Raw genomic sequence first — 25,016 nt, 5'->3', positions numbered from 1 at the left:
ACAAATAAATAAAAAGGAACATTTCCTGGAAGAGCCTAGAAGAGTCTACATGTTTATGGCCAATTCCACTAGGTATGCACAAACACCCCACCGAGGCCTTTGCAGCTGTAAACCTGGCATGACTTGTGTTATTTGGAATCTGTAACATAACGGGTGGCAATAATATACACTCATTAGAACCTGTGTGTCTACCTACTTTATTGAATTACCATATGACGGTTGTGACAAAGTGCCCTGGCCATCAGATGGTTGCTCCAGTTTCAGACAACTGGACTTTTTCTTTTTTTTTTTTGGACAACTTATCCAAAAACCATGGAGAGCCAACATTATTTTTTTTCGGAAACATTGGAAAATCATAATGAATCATAATTATTCTACTTGATATATGCTTATAGTTTAGATACATTAGCAGCCGTTAGGGAGAGTTCGCATCCCCGTTATTTTCCCGTTCTTAAGCAGTCACTGGCACGTGACCCTATTTGTGTCCCGGTTGGAAGTAAAATTGGAAACAGAAGATCGCTGAACATACTGCCGGAATAGAGCGACAAGGAGAGGGTGACTACCATGCACTACAGTGGCACATTAAAATTGAAACCCAATTAAGAAACTGGAAATATCTGAGAAGTCTTTCTAGGATGTGTTTGACTTTTTCTAATAAAACATCATCAAACGCTCAATTTTGATTGAGGAAATTATTTACTACGCTAAACAATGATAACCTATGAAAAATGGGTGAACATCAATGATTGTACGACTTACTCCATTTTTTTTTACTAAGTAAATAATGTTGATCGCTTAGCAGCTCAAAAAATGTTTATGAGCCATGAAGTAATGTTATTGTATTTATAAATTGGGATAAGTCCAAAACCTTAATGAAGTCAAGCTTCTCTGTTTTTCATGGTGACAGCTTTCAACCTGTTGATTTGGAGCCATTATATTAAACTTAAAAATAAGACTGGAGATAATACCAGATAAAACATACCATGAAAAGATAAAAGAGAACGTCCATTGTCTAAAATACAATTACAGGTGCCTAAAAGACAAATTGTAATTGTCGAAATGTCTCCTCTTTTTCCCACTTCTATATTTTAAAACACCTGTCCAGGCTTCTGAGTAATGGACACTAAAAATAAATAAAAAACACAGTGTAGGGATTTGCTCTGGTAGACAGGCTTGCCGTGGCAGTATAGAGGCAACGACAACGTCTTTAACTTAAACAGATTCGGTGTTTAATCACACATAAGGATAAGCAAAACAAAAAGTCAGTTTCAAGAAAAACAGTCACCTTGACTCTGGTGTTTGTTCACACCATGCAGCAATGCAGAAGTCCTTGGACATAGCAGAAACCGCCTGCTCTCACGCCAGCAAGGTAGCAGGCCTTTACCCAGGCCCAAACTCCCAGGTCCCAACACAGAGACTGACAGAGCTTCACTGTCATAGAGGAGTAAATTCTCATCACCTGACAGTGCTGCCTGTGTTTTATAGCCCAAACCAAGACCCGGCATGGAACGTGGGGAGAAGCCACCCACCCTGCACTTTGGCTGCTCCCAGTAAGAGCAGGCCCAGATCGGCTTTACAGCCATACTAAATAGCAAAACCATGTCAGCCAGCACTAGCTGCTGCTGACACATGAAATTACCGGCTCTTACCTCACCGAGGCCAGGAGTCTCGGTGACACATACCTTCCGTCAATGACTGACCTTTGCGCCTTGCTACAACAGTTACAGTCATCTATATCTACCATATATAAAACAACCACAAATTCAAATTTATTTCACCAGCACTGCCTAACTTCTGAAATAATTGGAACGGCCACACATCTAGTGTTGCCTGGTTTCTGCCTAACCCCTCTTTAACCTGACTCAGATTGTGGGGCCCAGCAGGGGATGCCGTCTTCAAGGTGTCGGTAAAAAAGATAATTTTTGCCATTATTTGAGACTGTCCTTCACACCAGTGTGTTGGCTTGTGACAGTGATGTCACAGTACAGGTTTAACCTACAGTGATGTCACAGTACAGGGTTAACACAGTGATGTCACAATGCAGGGTTAACCTACAGTGATGTCACAGTACAGGGTTAACCTACAGTGATGTCACAGTACAGGGTTAACCTACAGTGATGTCACAGTACAGGGTTAACCTACAGTAATGTCACAGTACAGGGTTAACCTACAGTGATGTCACAGTACAGGGTTAACCTACAGTGATGTCACAGTACAGGGTTAACATAGTGATGTCACAGTACAGGGTTAGCACACAGTGATGTCACAGTACAGGTTTAAAACACAGCGATGTTACAGTACAGGGAGAAGTGAAGATTACGGCACACAGGTTCTTCGTTTGCAATTTATATCATTTATTAATCTGACATCATCATATCTGATACATGACCCAGTTACATTGTGTAATCAATGTAGTAGCCACTGCTGACCGGACGTTTCAGTCCAGATGGACCTTCTTCAGCGGTCTTATAATCTGTGGTGTAAATATACAGTATATCCCATTAGTAACTAAATGAACATGATCAAAGGATGGTGAAGAAAATATAGAAATGAACACTTAGGGGTAATTTTTATCTAAAATTAAAGCATAGTAGTCAGGCAGTAATGAAAGATGCCCAGAGTAGTGAGGGTAAAAGGGAGTGTGAGATCCCCTAATGTTTAGAGATGGAAAATGGAGGATGGATAATATATGAGGAGTGTTAAATAGAGGGTTTGTAGAAGAGCCGAGTCAACTGGAGAAATAAATGGACATATCAACAATTTACATAAGCAGTAAATTTGTATCCTAAGACGTATTTACCTGTATCTTGTGGCTGAGGTGTGTGGCGCTGGATCACAGGATGCTAGCCTGCGAGTGCGGTAGTTTTAAACTGTATGGGCTTGTAGGAGTGACGATCACTAGTGATGATCGAGCATGCTCGGCCGAACACCAGCTCGGTTCGAGCATCACAATGCTCGGAATATCGCGGTGTTCGGCCGAATGCCGTGTGTGCTCAAGCGCCATGCTTGAGTCTCCTCCTCACACGTTTCTTGGCTGCTACGCAGCCTATAAACTTGCAGGTAAGTTCTGCCACTCACTGTAATGCTGTAGCCATGTTGGTTATTGGCATTACAGTGATTGGCTTGCCAGAACACGTCATCGGGTCCTATAAAGCACCCGATGACACGTGGTTCAGCCAGTCTTAGTCAGGGAGAGCTGTGCTGTAGAAGGGACAGATAGTGTAGGGAATTTTAATTTTATTTTTTGGTTAGGCAGGGCTGGTGTTAGAGACCCAAAAGTCCTTTTAACCCCTTAGTGACCACCCATACGTGTTTTTACGGCGGTCACTAAGGGGCCTTAGGCCTGGCTGCCGCGTTTTTACGGCGGCCCGGTCTAAGCGCTGCACGGATCCCCCGTGCAGCGGGGAGCACGGACCCGGCTCTCACATGAGAGCCAGGACCCTGCTCTAACAGCCCGGACCGGCAGAAGTGCCGATCCGGGCTGTTTAACCCTTTACATGCCGGGCGCAACGGCGCCCGCTGCATGTAAAGTGGTGACAGAGGGAGCGGACTCCCTCTGTCTCCCATCAGCACCCCGAAAATGCGATCGCGGGGTGCTGATGTGTTCGGAAGCTTACCTCACTTCCGATCAGGGCCCCGAGCCTGTCTTTAGTTCTCTCCAGCAGGCTGTGCCTCTCTGGCGCAGCCTGCTGGTCAATGTTTGAATAGCATTGCTATTGAAATGTAATGCTTTATAGAGATAATGCATTACATTTTAAAAGCAATCAAAATACTGTATATTATAGTCCCCTTGTGGGACTTTTAAGTAGTAAAAAAATAGAAAAAAATATACATTATTAAATGAAAAAATTTCCATAAAATAAAAAAATATGCTTTTTTTTCCATTAAAAATACGCTTTTCAATGAAAAAAATGGCAAAAAGTAAATATCCCCCATATGTTTGGTATTGCCGCGTCCGTAATGACCCGGACTACATAAATATTACATAAATTATCCCCTATAGTGAACGCCGTAAAAAATAAAAATAAAAAAAAGACAGAATTTCTAATTTATTCTTAGTTTCCACCGAAAAAACGTAATAACAAGCGATCAAAAAGCGCCATTTACTCCAAAATGATACCAATGAAAAATACAAGTTGTCCCTCAAAAATCAAGCCCTCACACAACTCCATAGAAAAAGAAAAAAAAAAGTTATGGGTCTTGTGAAGTGGCAATGCAAAATCATTTTTTTGGTTAATAAAAGGGGTTTTATTGGAAAAAAAAGTTGTAAAACGTAAAAAAAATTATAAGTATTTAGTATCACTGTAATCGTACTGACCCAGAGAATAAAGATATTATGTTATTTGTACCGAAAAATGAACGCCGTAAAATTTATAACGTAAAAACGCAGTGGCAGTATTGCTATTTCCCCCATCTCCCTCCCAGAAAGAGTTAATAAAAGTTAATCAAAAAGTTATGTGTACCCCAAAATGGTGCCATTAAAAACTACAACTTGTCCCGTAAAAAACAAGCCCTCATAAAGCTATATAGACGAAAAAATAAAAAAGTTATAGCTCTTGGAACGAGACCATGAAAAAAGGAAGAAAAACGCTTGGTCATAAAGGCCCAAACAGGCTTGGTCACTAAGGGGTTAAGGACTATTGTTGTGTCTGGCAGCAATGTATATTTTTAGCGCACCCTGCGTTAATAGCTTGCAATTGTTTGGCCGCTGCAGACAGCGACATTATCTGCGCTACATCTCCTGTGTAAAGTGTGCGCATACTAAAAATATCTGTGACATCCAGTGAACTTTTTATGTACATCTCCTGTATATAACGTTTGCACATCTTAAATTTCAGTGACATTCAGTCAAATTTTTTCGCTGCTGGTGGCAGCGACATCACCTGCGCTACATCTCCTGTATAACGTTTGCGCATCCTAAATATCTGTGACGTTCAGTCTAATTTATTTGTGCACACATTAACAAAACCTGCGCTACTCTGTGTAACATACTTGCAAGCATATATACCATTTAATATGCTTAAGGCGAGCAGTAAGGGATGGTCATGCTGCTGATGCACGCACGTGCACGCAGAGGCCGTGGCCCTGGGTGCGGTGAAACTGTGCCTGCTGCCAGAGCACACGAAGCACAGTCATCCACGATACCTAGCTTCCTGTCCCAGTTTGCAGGGTGGTGCAGGACACCACTCTCGAAAACACAACAGTGTGACCAGGTTGTCGGTTCGATTGCAGCAGATAATGCTTCCAGTCGGTTAAGCACCACCCTGTCTTCCACAAAGTCCAGTCTCAGTAGCCAAGAGTCTAGTCAACAGAATCCTCACCCTGATCCTCTTTCCTCCCACCATGAAGAGTCTTGGCAAAGAAGTGATCCCACACTCGGATATTCCAAGGATCTATTTTCAGCGCCATTCCTTGATTTGGGCCTCTCGCCAAGCACACTTGAAGAGGGACATGAGGAGATCATGTGCACTGCTGCCCAAACTCTTGAGCATCCACAGTCACAAGAAGATAACAGTGGGGAACGGCAATTAGCGTTTCACGAGGTGGATGATGATGGTGAGACACAGTTGCCAATAAGTCAATGGCAATTAGTGTCTCAAGAGGTTGATGATGTGGATGAGACACAGATGTCAGTAAGTAAGGTTGTTGTTAGGTTAACAAGTCAGGAGGATGACAAGAGTGAGGAAGTGGAAGAGGAGGTGGGAGACGATGAAATCACTGACCCAACCTGGGAAGGTGGCAAGCCGAGCAAGGACAGCAGTACAGAGGGGGAGGCACCACAACAGGCTGGAAGATACAGTGGGGTGGCAAAAGGGAGAACGCAGGTCACACCAAACAGGCCCGCAACTGTTCACTGGAGCACCCCCTTGCGGCAATCTCCCTTGCCAAGAAGTAGGTGTTCCGCAGTATGGCGCTTTTTTGAGGAAGTGCGGACGATAAAAGAATTGTCATTTGCAACCTGTGCTGTACCAAAATGAGCAGGAGCGTGAAATTTGTCCCTCAAATTCACTCCACGGCGATATGTCACCAGGGGGTATTCGCCCACTAGGTCACCCACATCTGGGTCAGATCTCAAAATGTCCCAGTGTTCTTTCAGAAGCGCCTGAACCTCTCTATGTGCTCTATCATAGGTCCCTATGTTACGCACTTGGACATCATCCGATGCCCTGTTCTTAGGATGCAACAGGTCCTCCCTTTTACATGCATGCATGGAGGTCAGCTGACAACGCAGAGTACGTAGTTCCTTGGGCAACCGAGGAGGGGAGACGAGGAGAACACACAGCAGTTCCAACAGTACAGGTTTAACACACAGTGATGTCACAGTACGGGGTTAACACAATAATGTCACAGTACGGGGTTAACACAATAATGTCACAGTACAGGTTTAACACACAATGATGTCATAGTACAGGGTTATTACATAGTGATGTCACAGTATAGGTTTAACACACAGTGACCTATAGAGATGTTACAGTACAGGGTTAATCTACAGTGATATCACAGTACAGATTTAACACACAATGATGTCACAGTATCGGGTTAACACAGTGATGTCACAGTGCAGGTTTACACACAGTGATGTCACAGTACATGGTTAACACAGTGATGTCACAGCACAGGGTTAACCTACAGTGATGTCACAGTACAGGATTAACACACAGTGATATCACATTACAGGGTGAACACAGTGTTGTCACAGTACAGGGTTAACACAGTGATGTCACAGTACAGTTTTAGCACACAGTGATGTCACAGTACAGGGTTAACACACAGTGATGTCACAGTACAGGGTTAACCTATAGAGATGTCACAGTACAGGGTTAACCTACAGAGATGTCACAGTACAGGGTTAACCTACAGAGATGTCACAGTACACGGATAAAGCACACAGTGATGTCACAGTACAGGGATAAAGCACACAGTGATGTCACAGTACAGGGATAAAGCACACAGTGATGTCACAGTACAGGGATAAAGCACACAGTGATGTCACAGTACAGGGATAAAGCACACAGTGATGTCACAGTACAGGGATAAAGCACACAGTGATGTCACAGTACAGGGATAAAGCACACAGTGATGTCACAGTACAGGGATAAAGCACACAGTGTTCCAAGTTGTTCTTTACTGTGAGTAAGTCTTGCACCTTCCTGTATAATATGTACATGGTATCTAGAGGTATTTAATACATGAGTTACTGAAGCACGGAGCTTAGATTTATTACATGTCACAACTTCTCTCTATTGTCAGTAATGTGGCAGGGTAATTTTGAGTACATGTCTACATTAGCTTATTAATCAGTCAGAGGCTACTTTAACCTCAGAATTTGAGTCCGTGGTATTTCTAATCCTATTCTCATTTCATCAGTTCAATCCAGTCATTTATTCACATTATCATAATTAATGCTGTAAAATAGTCAGTGGGCCATGAAATAAGGCAAAATAACCTAATTCAACATTGTGAAACTTTCACTGGGTAACACTGAAAATGTTAGCGGTATAAAACTGCTAATTATGTCCATAGTCTAATAACTCTAATGTAAGTACTTGGATAATGGAGCCGTATAATTGTCAGGAAAGGACATTAATTGAAGGCCCTCAGATACAATAGAAAGAAATTTTGTCCTCAGATCAAAACTACAGGGGTGATTTAGTGAGACCGGGCATCATGTACGGTGTCCTTAATTTGTCCTGCACTGGTGTAAGATGCGTCACCATTACTAAGAGAGGCACGCCTCTTAATAATTGTGGCACATGTCGGGCTGCCTGTGCACCATAACTGAAATTTACTCCACATTTTGGAAAAGTGTCCGAAAAAGCTAAAAAGTCATAATTTTTTTTCACAAATCTGCACCTGCGTCACAATTTGCCACTTTTGTATGCCACTTTTGTATGTCGTAGAAGCCGAACAGATTTCCCCTTAAATGTCTATGATCGGTAGATACAAACCAGTGTTGGGTTGCACTCTGTGAGGTGCAAAGTGGAATGCAGAAAGTTTATTTGCTAAGCTCTGTTAGAGGGTAGTTACCCAGAAAGAGCTGGATTCCTGGTATGCAACAGTTTTCCCAGAAACCCCACGGGATATTGCCTGTCCTACAATACTCTGCACACATGATCATACCATTTTCCAATCTTTTGTTTTTGTTTCTTAATCCCTGCCTTCCTGGAGCCATAACTTTTTTCTTTTCCCATTTTTTTCACATAGCTATATGAGTTTTTGGAAGGACAAGTTGCACTTTTTCTAATGGCACCATTTAGTATTGCATATGATGTAGTGGGAAGTTGTATAAAAAGATTCCAAATGGGATGGAATTAAAAAATTTAATTCTGCAACAGTTTTATGTTTCATTTTTACAGTGTTTTCTATGTGGTAAAATTGACCTGTGCCCTTCATTCTCTGGGTCAGTACAAAGCCTTCCCTCTATGACCATGTATACACAGAATAGTGCCCTGGAGCAGGGGGTACTTTGACATTTGGATATTTGCCTATTTCCACTATGCAAAGTTATAAACTTCTTACTTTATTTCACTTGGAAAGGTTAACTTGCACTGTTTAATACTGTGTAACTGCATTTCATATGTTGTGAATGTATCCTGTTTATTATCACTGTATTTGCAAGGCTCTGTGGAAAGGGTTAATAAATACCGGGAGACTGTTAGGACTTTGAATAAGAAGCTGGTAATTTTCCACAGCTGCCATAGAGTTTAGCATGTTATGGAGGGAAAAATAAACAGACGCTGTTTACAACCAAACCAATACAGACTGACCTTGTGACTGTCTGGTTTAGCTATGTTATTATGTCTGGAAACTTGTTTTTGTCTGAAAAAACTGCTGTGTCATTACCATTGAGTATCATTGAAGCTCTAATGTACATCTATGAAAGATGGAAATTGTTACAATGTATCTGTTTGTGCTGAGCTTCTCCATTCCGCCCCTCCCACTAGAAGGTTCTAGTCTACCTAAAAATGTATTTAAAGAGAGCAGTCAGAGCCCCTCATGTTCTCCAGTTAGGGACCAGTGCTTGGAGCGAAAAACTCATGCCAGCCTGCATGAGTGACCAGAGGAAGACACTGAGCCACAGACCATAGGTCACCAGCCCTGTGACAAAGGAGCAACCCAAACTACTGAGCTACTGTACAGACCATGGGCCTTTGACCAGGGTACCAGCCTTCTGAGAGAGAGAGGGACAGCTAGCTTAGGCCTTTCCTCAGCATCGAACCCTTCTTCTGCCAGGTAGGAGACTGAAAAAGACAGCCCCCAGTAAATAAGCACCCTGGATTACTGCAGACCCTGACTCTCTGGACTTATTTCCCATTGGGGTGCACAATGCCTTACCATCCCTTCCAGAGAGCAGCAACACGTGGTGACATATCGGCGGTGTCCGGGGGACCCAGTGTAGCGTTGGGGCCACTCTAAACCCAGCCACTGCAACAGAGAGTTGTCAATCACTGATAGGACTGTCTCCTAAATAGGCCTGGTCATTGATTACCACCATCATCCACTGGCTCCTTACACCTGCTCTCTTGCCTCGCCAACCATCCAACAGCAAACTTCTGAGTACAAATGTTCCAGCCTCCGTGCTTACTGTTTGTCTGCACACAGTTTTCAACAGTGATATGTACTGTATTCTGTGAAGGTGCTGTACAATATTGAAAAAAAAACAAAAAACAAAAGAAAATACTAACACTAAGGCTGAATGCACACGGCCGGGTTCCGCGGCCAAGAGCGTTCCGTGGTATGCCGGGCTGGATTACTATTCAGAGCAGGAGCGCACGGCGTCACTATACGAGTGTATTACTGTAGTGCAGCGGCGTCATGAAGCCCGCGGCGTCATAGCAACCCACGACGCCGTGCTCTCCTGCTCTGAACAGTAATCCAGCCCGGCATACCACGGACCGCTCTCGGCCGCGGAACCCGGCTGTGTGCATTCGGCCTAATAGACTGCAATACTGCACAAAGGTCAGAGATTAGAAAAATAGTTAAGTTTTTGTGTTGAAACATAGTTCTAGTAGCAACCAGCAGAATTGTGAATACTCTGAACTATAGCAACTAATGCATTGTGCTTACAAAACTGCTCAACTTTCATGTAGCGTTTATATGAAGTGTTACTTCAGGTAGACCTACATTATAACACCATGTGTTTCTGTGTAGCTGTAACTCTTTCTACACAGATCTTTATCTCTGTTATCTCATATGTGTAATATGTTAATTCTAATTAATGCACATATTGAAATAAATATTAAAAATGTATATATGTACCTTAGGTTGTAATATGCGCTGTTACAGTTTCAGGTAGTGGCACATGAACAGTCACTCCTCCATTAGGAGAAGCAGAATCTCTGCACTTGCACCACTACTCGGAGCAGCAGTATAGGTGCAAGATAGTCAGCGCCGGGCAAGATGTCCATCCCTGTCACTCAAGTAGCATGGGGGGCATTTTATGTCTCGTGGACACCCCTTTGCAGGTTCAGAACGAGACAAATCGATTTGCTCATGTCTAGTAGAGATACTTGAGCATTTGCTATTAGGGGGCTCCATCTGGTTAGGTTGGCCATTGCAAATTAGCTCATTTCTCCACTGCTGTGTTTCTGTTAGACATCAGCATCTACTAATGTCTTGCAGCTCGATACCACAGCGATGTGCAAGACTTCCGACTGGAATTAATATGTTCTAATAACTAGAGCAGCATCACCACCGCGGTGAAGTGGCTACGCTAATGTGCTAGCTCATCTCAGGATCTATTAAAGCAAAACGTATTTTAGACACTGGATAATTTTATGAGCATTACTTAATTTTTATTCACAATGCCCCATCCACATCAAACACTGATTATCTAACTCATACCGTTTTCTGCTGTGCACGGTGTTAATGGGCGCAACTCCCTCACACACTGTAGCACATTTCGAGAGATGTCAGCTTATTACATCATTACATCACGAGACCCTGATGAAGTCTCTCGTATTATTAGAATGTGCCTGGCTAACATAAAAAATGTTTACCGCAGACCATTTTCCGCAGTAATGATAATCCACAGCGATAATTTAGGTAAACTCAATGCACGCACAGAACACTATCTACAACTATAAAGCATCTGATCTGTTTGAGTAAGTAGAAAGCAAAATATAATGCTAAAATACTGTATCCTAAGCGTCCTTACTGCAGAATGAATGGACATGGCGAAGCAGGACCTATAAAAATAAGCATCCATCATGACTATAAAAAGGAAACGTAAATGGTAGGTAATGGTGGCGAAGAAATTTAATTTTGTAAATTAACTTTTTGTGACTTATGTATTATTATTATGTGAATTAGGCCTCATATTTCCATGCTGTCATATTAACTACAACTTACCAGACCAATTTTTCACTCTTAGGAATGGGCTGCAAAGAACTAATTTATTTCTGAGCCAACCTACATTGTATTATTTTTCACGGGGCACCTCTGACCTTTCTCTTGTGCCATTAGATGACTCTTATATCTAATATATAAAGCTCAGTGTGTGTATGTCCACTAAAGGAATCCGCACCGTCTCAATTACAATCAAGAAATTTGGCACACAGGTACATCAGGTGTCCGGGAAGGTTTTAGACCAGGTCTCAGCTCTCTAGCATGTACCGTGCATTAGCCAATAGAGTCCTGGTCACATGACCCTTATCAGCCAATAGAAGCTTGCAGGCCCTTAGTCTCCACATACACACAGTTTTACACCAGGTTTCCATAACAACCCAGCCATTTTTCTTCACTGCTGTAGGTCAGTGCGCTCTTACTTTTCTTCCCGCTCCGAACTCTGACAGGAATAATAAGCCGGTTGTAGAGACAGAGTCGGGGCAGGGAGCACGCCAGTGGCAGGGGCAGACTGGGCATGCGCTGCTCTTATTAGGAAAAGCAGCGCATGTGCAGTTAGAATAAAGCCACGGACAAGATTTCTCTAAAGCTCCTCAATGTCGCGTGCAGCCATGGACGAACTGGCTGCACGCAGAGCGGGGCTGAGGGGACGGGGCTCATTATAAAAACATTATCATTTGAATTTTTTTATACAGTATATTAGGAAACTCTTTTTTACCCTACCTCCCACTATATAGTGGAAAGTACTTGTATAGTGGCCAACCCCATTAAAGGAAATCTGTCACCAGGATAATCGCTATTGAAGTAAAGCCATAGCCTAATAGCACTTAGTACCTTATTTCCAGATGTGCCTTTGTTCCAGCAATAAATGTTTTTTATCCTCTGAAAATCCAGTTTATTTGGTATTCAAATGAGCCAGTAAGGTGCCCAGAGGGGCGTCATTCTTGCAGGTAGGAGCCCAGGCACGCCCCCTGCCACAATGTGTCCAACCACCCCTCCTACATCACATTCAAGCCATAACTCTGCCCCCCTTTTCCCTGGCCCCAGCATGAGGGCGGGCTTGGGCACTAGCAGAAGGCGTGCTTAGGCTCCTTCCTGCAAGAGTGACGTCCCTCTGGGCATCTTACTGACTCATTTTCATTCCAAATAAACTGGATTTTCAGAAGATAGAAAACATCTATTGCTGGTACAAATGTCACATCTGGAAATAAGGTACTAAGTGCTATTAGGCAATTACTTCAACAGCGATTATCCTGGTGACAGATTTCCTTAAAAGGGGCAGGGTGCTGTGGATGACACTGCTAAGGGAGCGGATTGCTGTGGAGGTCACAGTTTAGGGGGCAGGTAGGGTGGCCATTCAAGCCATCCTCAAAAGATGGACTTAAAAACCCTGCCGCTAGATCCTGTTAAGCCACACCCCCAAGGGTGTGGCCACGCCCCCTCCCACTTCACAGCCGATGGGGATTGAAAAAAATGAATGTAAAAATCAACTTCTGTCAGCTGCAGGGGTGGGAGGGATGGCGATTTTCTCCCTGCAGCTCACACTCAGACAGCACAGTGCTGCTGTCTAAAAGTAAGATGTTCAAAAGGACATCCCTGTGTCCATCCAGGCCCCGCGCCGAACGGAGGACAGGGAGACTGAAAGCCAGAGTGCCCTGCCTAAAACTGACCTCTGACCACCCTAGGGGAAGACTGCTGTTGAAGTCACATTTAAGGGGACAATCCGTTATGGAGGTCAGTGTTAAGGGGCAGATTGCTGTAGAGGCCACTGTTAAGGGGGAAGGTTATTGTGTAAATCACTGTTAAGGAGACGGGGTACTGTGAAGGTCACTAATAAAGGGGCGGCCGCTGTGGAGGTCATTGTTAAAGGGGAGGGCGCTGTGGATGTTACGGTTAAGGGGGCAGGCCGCTGTAGAGGTCAATGTTAAAAGGACAGGCACTTTGGAGGTCACTGTTAAGGGAGGAGGGGACTGTGGAGGCCACTATTAAAGGGGCAGTGGAGTACTGTCCGGTCATTGTTAAGGCAGCGGGGTACTGTGAGGTCACTGTTAAGGGAGCGGGGTACTGTGAGGTCACTGTTAAGGGAGCGGGGTACTGTTAAAGGGGCAGTCACTGTTAAAGGGGCAGTCATTGTGGGGGTCTCTGTTAAGGGGGCCAGAAATGGTGGAGGTCACAGTTAAAGGGACTGTAACCTATGTTCAGTGTTAAGGGGTGGATGCTGTAGAGGTCACTGTTGAGGGGCGGACCCCTGTGGAGGTCACTGTCAAGCGAGTGGGGTGCTGTGAAACTCACTGTTAAAGGGGCAGGCTGCTGTGAAGGTCAAAGTTAAGGGGCTGGGCTTTTAAGGAGACATGGCACTGTGGGGGTGTCAGTGTTAAGGCTGCGGAGGTGACTGTTAAGGGGACGGGGCACTGTAGATGTCACTGTTATAGTGGATACTGTCGATATCTTTTAACGACACACACAAACATTAAATTAAATAGATGAAATATACCCTTGCAAAGCCGGGTCCTTCAACTAATATATATAGAATTTTTATTCTATTTTTTATTGTATTATTTATTTATTTTTTTCATTTTTCTGGCTATAGTCTTGTGTGAGGGCTTGTTTCTTGCGAGACGAGGTGACATTATTGATTGGTATTATATTTCTTTTAGATAATTTTTTATTTTTTTTACACTGTTCACTTGATGGGGTAGATCATGGAATATTTTTCTATAGCCAATTGTTACGGACGCGGCGATACCAAATACGGTATGTCTATTTTTTTAAAGTTTTACACAATAAGAGCATTTTTAGAAAATAAATCATATTTTTGTGTTGCAATTTTCTTAGAGCCACATTGTGTGGCGGCTCATTTTTTGCAGAATAAGGTGATTGATTAAAATTATGTTTTTTGGGAGGTCAGCTAACTAAAAAATCTCTTTTGGAGTAATGTTTTTTTTTTTTTTACGGTGTTCACCTGATGGGGTAAATCATATGATATTATTATTATATTATATATAGTCATTGCGGACACGGTGATACCAAATATATCTATTTTATGTATTTTGTTCTATTTTTAACATTTTCTAAATAATGTGTTTGGGGGAATTTTTTTTTTTTACACTTTGTGTCCCCTACAAGGTCATATAAGACTTCTGGGAGACATTTAACTTCATATTTTTCTCCTGTAACTTGGGCAGACATAGTAGCAGCAGTCACAGTGAAAATACACCCCCCAGTGATAAACTGACCGCCCAAAGACTTTTATAGTCAATGGGAGATCAAGAAGTGGTTAAAAAAGCTTAACAATTTTCTCCATAAGCACGGGGTCGCTACAGTTATTAGTCCTCAGCTATGATATTATTTCAGATATGACTTTAATGTTCAAGAAAAGGCTGGTCTTCTGTGGAAATGGGATGAGCATGCGGGGAAACATTAACTGAAACCTAGTAATGTGGATCTGAAGGGAAATCACACTGGAATTACTGGTGCCAGGGAAATGTGTTTGTTATTATGAAATATTACATGCTGTATGGCACAAACATTCCTGGGTAAATTTCTGTCCAGAAGATTATTCTGCCTTTTGAAAATGTTATGAAATTGCTGAAATTTTTAGCATGTCATAATTTTGCGAAAAGCTCTGAAAAAATAATTTCTAAATCCCAGCAGGATATTACTCAGCAGGTAATATGAAGTAGAAAAAAAAATATTATATACAGTGTACAGTATGTATATATACTGTATATATATTGTATATACTATTTTTTTTTCTACTTTGTATTTCCTGAGTTCAAGAACTAAACCTAAATGCCCATGACTTGCACTTTAGGCCCCTTTCACACGGGCGAGTTTTCCGCGCAGGTGCAATGCGTGAGGTGAACTCATTGCACCCGCACTAAATCCGGACCAATTTTCACTTGTGCGTTGCGTGAAAATTGCAGCAAGCTCTGTTTTGTGCGTTTTTCTCACGCAATGCAGGCCCCATAGAAGGGAATGGAGCTGTGTGAAAATCGCAAGCATCCGCAAGCAAGTGAGGATGCGGTGCGATTTTCACACACGGTTGCTAGGAGACGATCGGGATGGGGACTAGATCATTATTATTTTCCCTTATAACATGGTTATAAGGGAAAATAATAGCATTCTTAAAACAGAATTCATAGTACAATAGGGCTGGAGGGGTTAAAAAAATAAATAAAAATTAACTCACCTTAATCCACTTGATCGTGCAGCCCGGCTTCTCTTCTGTCTTCATCTGTGAGGAAAAGGACCTGTGGTAATGTCACTGCGCTTATCACATGGTCCATCCAGTGGATTAAGGTGAGTTAAATTATTTTGAATTTTTTTAACCCCTCCAGTCCTATTGTACTATGCATTCTGTTTTAAGAATGCTATTATTTTCCCTTATAACCATGTTATAAGGGAAAATAATACAATCTACACAACACCTAACCCAAACCCAAACATGCTGATTTTTCTCACGTGTGTGCAAAACGCATTAAAATCGTCACATTTTCCCGTGACGCACCCGTATCTTATCTGGGCCAAAAACATGACGCCCGTGTGAAAGAGGCCTTACAGTTCACTTCTGCCTTTAGGATGGAAATATTACTGAATTCTCTGCCCCTTGTCAAGTGAGGCACAAAGGGTGGATTCACACGTACGTTTTTGGGTGGTGTTGGTGTGCACTTCTGAAGTTTTCATAGCATTTCTGTGGTAAAGACACCTGCTCCAGATGTTAGCTGAAAATCTGTGTGAAAAATTAAACACAGTACACTTTCATTTGTTTAAAAACACAGGTTTTTGAACTGTGCACTGATAAGCTGGATGGTTCCTCTTCTCTTGAGTCCTCAACCACGACATCCATAGTTTCCTAAATGAATTTCAAGTTTTGATTCATCTTTGATTTAATCTTTTAATAATATTATGTACTGTAGATGGTGGGATATTCAAAGTCTTCGCAATTTTACGTTGAGGAACATTTTTCTGGAATTGTGCCCCAATTTTTAGATGCAGTTTTTCGCAGTTTGGTGAACCTTTGCCCATCTTTCTTTCTGAGACACTCTGCTACTCTAACATGCTCTTTTTATGCCAAGTGACTTAGTTGCAAATTGCTCCTCCAGATGTTTTTTATTAGTACCACTTATTTCTCCAGCCTTGTGTTGCCTTGTCCCACCTTTTTTTTAAATGTTTTGCTGCCATAAAGTTCTAAATGAGTTTTTTCTTTCACGAAATGGTAGCGTTTCCCACTGTCAATATCTGATGTGTTCTATGCTTTATTTTGAGTCTGTGAGATTTACAGATTATTATATTCTGTTCTTTAAAAAAGCCATGAAAACACATGCATAATGGAAAAAGACACAATTGGATCCTATGGCCTTTATTTGGAACAAAAAACAAACACCAGTTAAAATTTGTGTTTGCAGGGGCCCTCAAACACATAATAAGGGGGCCCTCACACATTTCATAATTTTCCGCAACATAAAAAAATCCCCTATTTTAGCCTGTGGAGGTGAAAAGTGTCAATAACTGTGTTCTGTTCAGCTGCAGAATATTAATTCTTCAGCCAAACAGAATGCAAATAATGATTTGTTGACGATTTCCTGTAACTGAATGTTTCCATTTATTTCAATGGAGATGGAATCTGCCCAGAAACCCGCCACATCATTCACAAAGAAATACCCATCCTATTCCAGTGTGGAAAAATTGGCTACAGCATAATCCGTAGCAAAAACCGCAACCTTATCCTCACCTGCAGATTTTGTGTGTAAAATTCTGCAATGTATGTGTGCACTCTGAATTCTGGTGCATGTAGCTTATTAAATCTCCCCCACTTGTGCCTTCCATTATTTTTCCTAAAAATGTACAAATAACTGTGCGTTACTGTTTCCCCTGTCAATGAGGCGTGTCCCTACACACCCTAATGCCAGACCGTGTAGGACACAACTGGTGATCGATAACACGCAATCAATAATTTTCATACATTTCTAGGGAGAAAAAGAGAGTAAGGGTACAACACAGACTTCTAACAAGATGCTCTAGAATTCTGATTTTATAGGGCATATTTATGCCATTTCCTATTACCTCTAAATTGTAGATTCGACATGAACCTTTCATTTTATCCACAATCAAGGCTTTACTATTGCATTAACACATTTGCATTTGCCAATCAATGGTGTAACTAGAACTAACTGGGCCTCACAGCAAATTTTTGAAAGGGGTTCCCACCTTGGTCTCCTTAATGCAGACTTCAGACCGGACCAAAAAAAATACCTCTCTTCTCCTCCTGCGGGCTCCTCCGCTCTTCATGCAGCACTGTGTCTTGGCACGCACTACACTGTGTCCTGACATCGCACATCGTTAGGTCATAGTGCACTCCTACGCCTACCACATCTCGTCCTGAAGCTGTACACTGTGAGTACCTAGTGAAGCCCAGGCGCCTGGAGAAGACCAGAGAGCGGTGAGAAATACCAGTGCTAGGACTAGGGCCATTATACTCACCGCTCCCTGGGCCATGAAATAAATCTATTTGTCCTCCTTCTCGACCCCATAACTGCCACTTTCCTTGCTTCAATGGTAGCTATCCCCCTGTTTGAAAATCTAAAGAGTTTCACTGTAGATTGCAGACAATTCTCTGGATTTTGTATTGTGTTTTATATAAGTGAATATCTTCCCACTAGCTAATTACATTAATAGCAGGGTACAAGAACGCTTTCCCGTGTTTGTTATCTTAAAACAGAAACTATCATTAGCTGCTGTAACACTAAATAAATACTCTAGAAGGTTAATTTTACTCTAAGGGCTCTTTCACACGAGCGGATCCCGTGCGGGTAATCTGTTGCATGAAAAAAAGCCAAGCCCCATTCCGGACAGCAGAGACACGAAGCATTAACATGATTGATAATGCTCTTTGCCTCTCTGTGACCTGTTTTCTATAAAATCACGGTGACAACTTTATCTCACTGTGATTTTGTAGTAAAAAGATTACAGAGAGGCAAAGAGCATTATCAATCATGTTAATGCTTTGTGTCTCTGCTGTCCGGTATGGGGCTTGGCTCTCTTTCATGCAGTGTATTACCCGCATGGCCTCTGCTCGGGTGAAAGAGCCCTAGGACCAGGCAGAAGGTTTGGATATTTCTATTAAGGATGTCTTTCTGGATTGTTGCTGCTTTTAGCTTCGCTTTGGATGATGTATGCTGTACACGCAGCGCAATATGAGTGGTATCTGGATTAATGCTAAGTTATCATTTTAGGGGAGTTTGGAGAGGTTTGTAGCGGAAGATTGAAGACGCCTGCAAAGAAAGAAATCCCTGTGGCCATTAAAACTTTAAAAGGAGGTTACATGGACAGGCAGCGGCGAGATTTTCTGCGAGAAGCCAGTATCATGGGACAGTTTGATCATCCAAATATCATCCGGCTCGAAGGAGTCGTTACAAAAAGTAAGTTTTCCTTTCCTATTGTTGTGTTTGTTGGCATCAAACTTCACTTCTCAGGATGCGGCTTTGTTAAATTGGTAATCTATTACCAACAAACAGTTATCATAGCCAAGAAACCGTGTACAGAGATACAAAGTGCTGTGGGCCTCTCAGCCACCATTACATACAGTATATATGTGTTTCAAAACAGCAGAACATTAGCTGTGTTTCTGGTGGATACTCAGACACTGTGTTTCAAAACACTGCTGATTTTTATAAGTGCATTGGAGATATTCAGGACATACTCAGGAGGTAATCTGGAGGTGGATACAATCTAAACAAGTAAGATTTGTTTGTTTATAATCTTTCCCCTCTTTACAATGGCAGACCTGGTTCTGTGCAGGAATTGTTGTGCTTTTATTTCAGGTTCCATTCTTCAGAGGTTTCGATGCTGTCTGATCTGTAGACAGCTCTCCATAATGCAGCAGGAAATGGCATTTTTGAAATCTTCGATTTGTAAATTAACCATTAAACAAACTCAGGCTGAGAACGTTGCAATGCCACTGCCACAGAGGCCCCCTAGAAATGGAAGATGGGTTACTGCAGGTTCTGGTAGACTGAGAGTTATTGATAGAAGACATGTCCCACAGTCTGTGGCTCTCCATAATTTATTTGCAACACTTTTATAGTGCAAGAGCAACATGGAGGATGGCTCAAGCACAGTTGGTGAGAAACAATCATCTCCCATGCCTAAAGTATGCAAGACTGCAGCCAAGAGGTGTGAAGTTTGAGGAAAATGGTGTTGTGAGATGTCTCCCTGGTGCTACCGCTAGCAGGGATAGATGCCGGATCCCTAATATTGTTAGGCAAGCAAAGCAGGAAAGGGAGGTGGATGTTATTGTCCATCTTGGGACAAATGATCTGGCTTGCAATGAGGTTTAAAAAGTGAAGGAAGCTTTTCACACACTTGGAAATGATATAAGGGGGGTTGCATCAACTGTTTCATTCACTGCAGTATTGCCTGTGCAAACCTTCAGCATGACAGGAAGATGCGCATTAAGGAATTCAATGTATGGCTTGGTGAATGGTGTCTGAACCAAGGGTTTGGCTTTGTGTCTCATGTTAGCTCTCGTTGTAATGGAAAAGAACTGTACAAGAAAGATGGTTTGCATCTTTCTCTCAAGGGAATGAATGTCCTCAGTGAACAGTTCCAAGTATTTGCTAAGGATAATTTAAACTAGGAAAGGGGGGCAAAAGAGTGATAATCCAGCAGTCCGACTGCCCCCCGGAACAATGCCAGAAGATGCCAGTAGCACAAAGGTTAAGAAATGACAAGTTCAGATTCTTGTCTAGAAATGCTCTCAGTTTAGGGAATAAGGAACAATTAATGAACTTGAGGCTATAATGGCATCTGAGAATATAGATTTAGTGGCTGTTACTGAGACGTGGTTCAATGGGAGTAATGACTGGGATATAACAATACCAGGCTTCTCTCTATACAGGAAAGACAGAGAAGGCAAGAAGGGGGAGGGGTGGCCCTGTATGTGAAAGATAGCATGAAATCTAATTTGATACAAGTTAGCGAGACCAATTTAGAGTCAGTTTGGGTTACCTTGCAGCATGATAATCATAAGGTAACTCGTGTAGGTGTGATATATAAACCACCTAGCCAAGTCAAAGAATTAGATCATCTACTAGTTGAGTAAATAGCTAAAATGACATTGAAGGGGGAAGTTATCATTATGGGAGACTTTAATCTTCCTGATGTAAACTGGAAAACCAAAATAGCTAGTTCTGCTAGGAGTACAGATATTCTCAATTCCCTACTGGGATTATCTCTGCAGCAAGTAGTTGAGGAGCCAACCCGGAAGGAGGCCATTTTAGATTTAGTAATTACAAATGGGAATTTGGTATCTGATATTACTGTAGGGGAAAGCTTGGGATCTAGTGATCACCAGTCAGTGTGGTTTACTATAAGTACAGTGACTGAGTCACACCACACAAAAACAAAAGTTTTAGATTTTAGAAAAACTTACTTTTCTAAAATTTGCATTAGTGGTATACGACTCCCTATCAGATTGGAGCAGTTTCAATGGAGTCCAGGATAAATGGTACTACTTAAAAGTGGCACTATTGAAGGCAACAGAAAATTGCATTAGGCTTGTCAGTAAAAGCAAAAAAAGGAAGAGACCACTGTGGTACTCAGCAGAAGTGGCCCAAATCATTAAAAACTAAAAGATAGCATTTAGTAATTATAAAAGTATAAAAAAACAAGGATGACAGGCAAATTTATAAGATTAGGCAGAGAGAGGCCAAACAAGTTATAAGAGCATCTAAAGCACAGGCAGAAGAGAAATTAGCTCAGTCAGTGAAAAAAGGCGATAAGACATTCTTCAGATACATAAATGAAAAAAGGAAACTAAAACAAGGAATTACCAAATTAAAAACAAAAGAAGGAAGGTATATTTGAAGAAGCTAAATAACTAGCTGACTGCCTCAATGAATACTTCTGTTCAGTTTTTACAAAGGAAAATGAAGGAAAGGGACCTCAGTTAGGAAAGAAGACTAATGAATCTTTTGATGCATGTGTCTTTACGGAGGAAGAGGTTCTAAGTCAGCTGTCTAAGATTAATACAAATAAGTCAAAGGGGCCTGATGGGATACACCCAAAGCTATTAAAAGAGCTCAGCGGCGAACTAGCAAAACCATTAACAGATTTATTTAACCAATCACTAGCAACAGTAGTCGTCCCAGAAAATTGGAAATTGGCAAATGTTGTGCCCATTCACATGAAAGGTAGTAGGGAGGAATCAGGCAACTATAGGCCAGTAAGCCTGACATCAATAGTAGGGAAATTAATGGAAACCATACTTAAGGGGGGGGGGATTGTGGAACATCTAAAATCCCATGGATTTAAAGATGAAAAACAGCATAGGTTTACTTCAGGGAGATCATGTCAAACTAATCTTATTTACTTTTTTGATTGGGTGACTAAAATAAAAGATAGCGGAGGTGCAGTAGACATTGCTTATCTGGACTTTAGCAAGGCTTTTGATACTGTCCCACATAGAAGGCTTATCAATAAACTGCAGTCTTTGTGCGTGGACTCCCATATTGTTTAATGGATTAGGCAGTGGCTGAGGGACAGACAACAGAGGGTTGTAGTCAATGGAGTATATTCAGACCATGGTCTTGTTACCAGTGGGGTACCTCAGGGATCTGTTCTGGGACCCATATTGTTTAATATCTTTATCAGCAAAATTGCAGAAGGCCTCGATGGTAAGGTGTGTCTTTTTGCTGATGACACAAAGATTTGTAACAGGGTTGATGTTCCTGGAGGGATACACCAAATGGAAAAGGACTTAGGAAAACTAGAGGAATGGTCAAAAATCTGGCAACTAAAATTTAATGTTGATAAGTGCAAGATAATGCACCTGGGACGTAAAAACCCAAGAGCAGAATATAAAATCAGCGATACAGTCCTAACCTCAGTATCTGAGGAAAGGGATTTAGGGGTCATTATTTCAGAAGACTTAAAGGTAGGCAGACAATGTCATAGAGCAGCAGGAAATGCTAGCAGAATGCTTGGGTGTATAGGGAGAGGCATTACCAGTAGAAAGAGGCAGGTGCTCATGCCGCTCTACAGAGCACTAGTGAGACCTCATTTGGAGTATTGTGCGCAGTACTGGAGACCATATCTCCAGAAGGATATTGATACTTTGGAGAGAGTTCAGAAAAGAGCTACTAAACTGGTACATGAATTGCAGTATAAAACAACTTACCAGGAAAGATTAAAGGACCTTAACATGTATAGCTTGGAAGAAAGATGAGACAGAGGGGATATGAGAGAAACTTCTAAATACATAAAGGGAATCAACAAGGTAAAAGAGGAGAGAATATTTAAAAGAAGAAAAACTACCACAAGAGGACATAGTTTTAAATTAGAGAGGCAAAGGTTTAAAAGTAATATCAGGAAGTATTACATTACTGAGAGAGTAGTGGATGCATGGAATAGCCTTCCTGCAGAAGTGGTAGCTGCAAATACAGTGAAGGAGTTTAAGCATGCATGGGATAGGCATAAGGCTATCCTTCATATAAGATAGGGCCAGGGACTATTCATAGGATTCAGATATATTGGGCAGACTAGATGGGCCAAATGGTTCTTATCTGCCGACACATTCTATGTTTCTATGTTTACTGTATATATTTACAGTATATTTCAGTATTACTGTAGATAATCCCAGTCTCCTGCCTGTCCTCAAGTCATAGCCTCGGGAGTTCAAATGACAGAGATCAAAATGTGTTTCCCTGTAGGCTCCTTACACCGGGATCTGATTTAGGGGTCCCTAATTATACATGTTGATATGCATCTTATAGGGAGTTTCAGATCCCATATATAGCCATTAGTATGGACAATGCTTGTGGAACCAGTTTGCCATGTAACCAGTATGGTGTAGGGCTAACCCTAAGGGCGTTTTCTGGCTCCTCCCCAGTATTCGCCCTTAAGTCCTGTACAGGGATGTGGAGTTCATTGTGAGTTAGTAACCAGACCTCTACCTCCGTGGATAGTCCCAGTGTAGTTGGCAGCTGACACACACAGGTCAGAGATACTAGTGCACGCACAAGAGGAGCAGGCAGGGCATTCATTCAGAACCAGGCAGAATACAGACAAGTGCTAATACACTGGCAGACAGTCAGACCTCAGGAACCCAAACATACAGATATCAGGAGCGTCAACACAGACTACAGGAACTAGGACAAATAGACTACAGAAACAGAACACACGGAGACAGTACAGAGATAGCAGGTCCAGATGAAGAAACTAGACGAGACTGATCAGCAAAGGGCTAGAACTTGGGAATTCAGAACTAGGACAGAATCCAGACAGAACATGCAAAGATCCAACAGAATCTGAGCAAAAGCTGAGATTACATGGCCAAGGGCAGAACACAAAATTAGGACATATATAGCAGACTTAAAAAGCTCAGCCAAACAGATGGAAACAAAAGAGCAGCGAACATTAACTCACGCAGTACTGAACTGAGGAGAGATACAGAGCACATTGGCATTAATTCACACCCACAAGTACCCGAGGCCAGGATGAACGGAACAGTGGCAACATGAACCGCCATTGAACACAATGGCACAAATTCAAATCCACAAGAACCTGGTGCCTGCACACAGGACAATGGCAACAAGTTCTTGAAGATGCCCTTAATCAGGACCAATTACGTTTGCTTTACTGCTCCAAATGAGTAGTAATCCAAGGACTTTACGTGCACGGAAGAAATAACACTGGCACATTGTAGGGTCAAAGCAATTTCTCATTTATTCAAGGAAGTGAAGCAGTTTATAAGTACATCAGAGGGGGCATCCCCCCTAAGGCTCGTGGCATTGTTCCATTGGCTAGAATACAAAAATAAGAAGAAAAAAGAACACTTGGCATCTGCGCATTGTGCATTGTTTTACTAACTGTGGCATGCAAACTATGTAAATATCTAACAGCAAGCGCCATCTTGTAATGGCTTCTTCACTAACAGCAGTACAGCATACGTCATATGTGACACATCAGGAGGGTGAAACCTTTGTGCTTTGGAGAAGATAAGGCGTTGTCTGAGAGCTGGAGTATATGGGAGCCATCTTGTCGGATAAAGAATGATATCCACATCTCCATCAAAGTGAAATGCCAGCCATAGCGATAAATGATATAATTCTTGCTGCCTGCAGCCACCACTAGGTGGAGTTTATGCATGTCGTGCTATTATTGAGTTTGATGTATGATGGTATGAAGTAATCTCCTAAACTCTCCCTAGCAGACAGAGTTTTATCATTTTACTCCTTTGGTCATCACTTTATAATCTTGGAAATCTGATCTCTGACACTCTCGCCGATTCTAAGAATGAAGGGACTGTAGTGCGAGCTTTGTTGCCCCTTGCACCTTGGTGCTCCTGGCCACTGTCTGTGCAGGGGATCTCATTACACTCACTTGAATGAAGCTATGCAATAAAAGCCACTGAAGTGCCAAGCCTGCACTGGAGCCCCTTTATTCTCAAGATAGGTGGAGGTCCTAGCAGTCAGATCCTCTCCAATCAGGAAGCAGTGGTGTATTCTAGAGCTATGTCATGACTTTCTGTGTTGGGAAAATTGATGTATCTGTGTCTATAAAGGATGTTTGGAACTCTGACTACTAGAAAGCAGTCATCAGTAGCGCTGGCTTACTGCATACAGATTAAAGGAGTTTTCCAAGACCAGAAAAAAACTTAGATAAATAGA

The 25,016-nt window shown here is 42.0% G+C and overlaps 1 protein-coding gene across 1 annotated transcript in view; it reads left to right on the top strand.

The window, feature by feature from the left end:
* The window catches only part of EPHA6 (EPH receptor A6), a 983,829-nt gene that overhangs the window by 780,661 nt on the left and 178,152 nt on the right, over positions 1 to 25,016 (top strand). Inside the window, exon 11 of the mRNA XM_044284497.1 lies at positions 18,582 to 18,767. Within this exon, the coding sequence (XP_044140432.1) occupies positions 18,582 to 18,767 (186 nt within the window). The remainder of the gene's footprint in view (positions 1 to 18,581; positions 18,768 to 25,016) is intronic.

The sequence above is a fragment of the Bufo gargarizans genome, chromosome 3, assembly GCF_014858855.1.
Source record: "Bufo gargarizans isolate SCDJY-AF-19 chromosome 3, ASM1485885v1, whole genome shotgun sequence".
Classification (NCBI taxonomy): domain Eukaryota; kingdom Metazoa; phylum Chordata; class Amphibia; order Anura; family Bufonidae; genus Bufo; species Bufo gargarizans.
The sequence above is the reverse complement of the archived record's forward strand: the minus strand, read 5'-3'. Positions and strand labels throughout refer to the sequence as shown.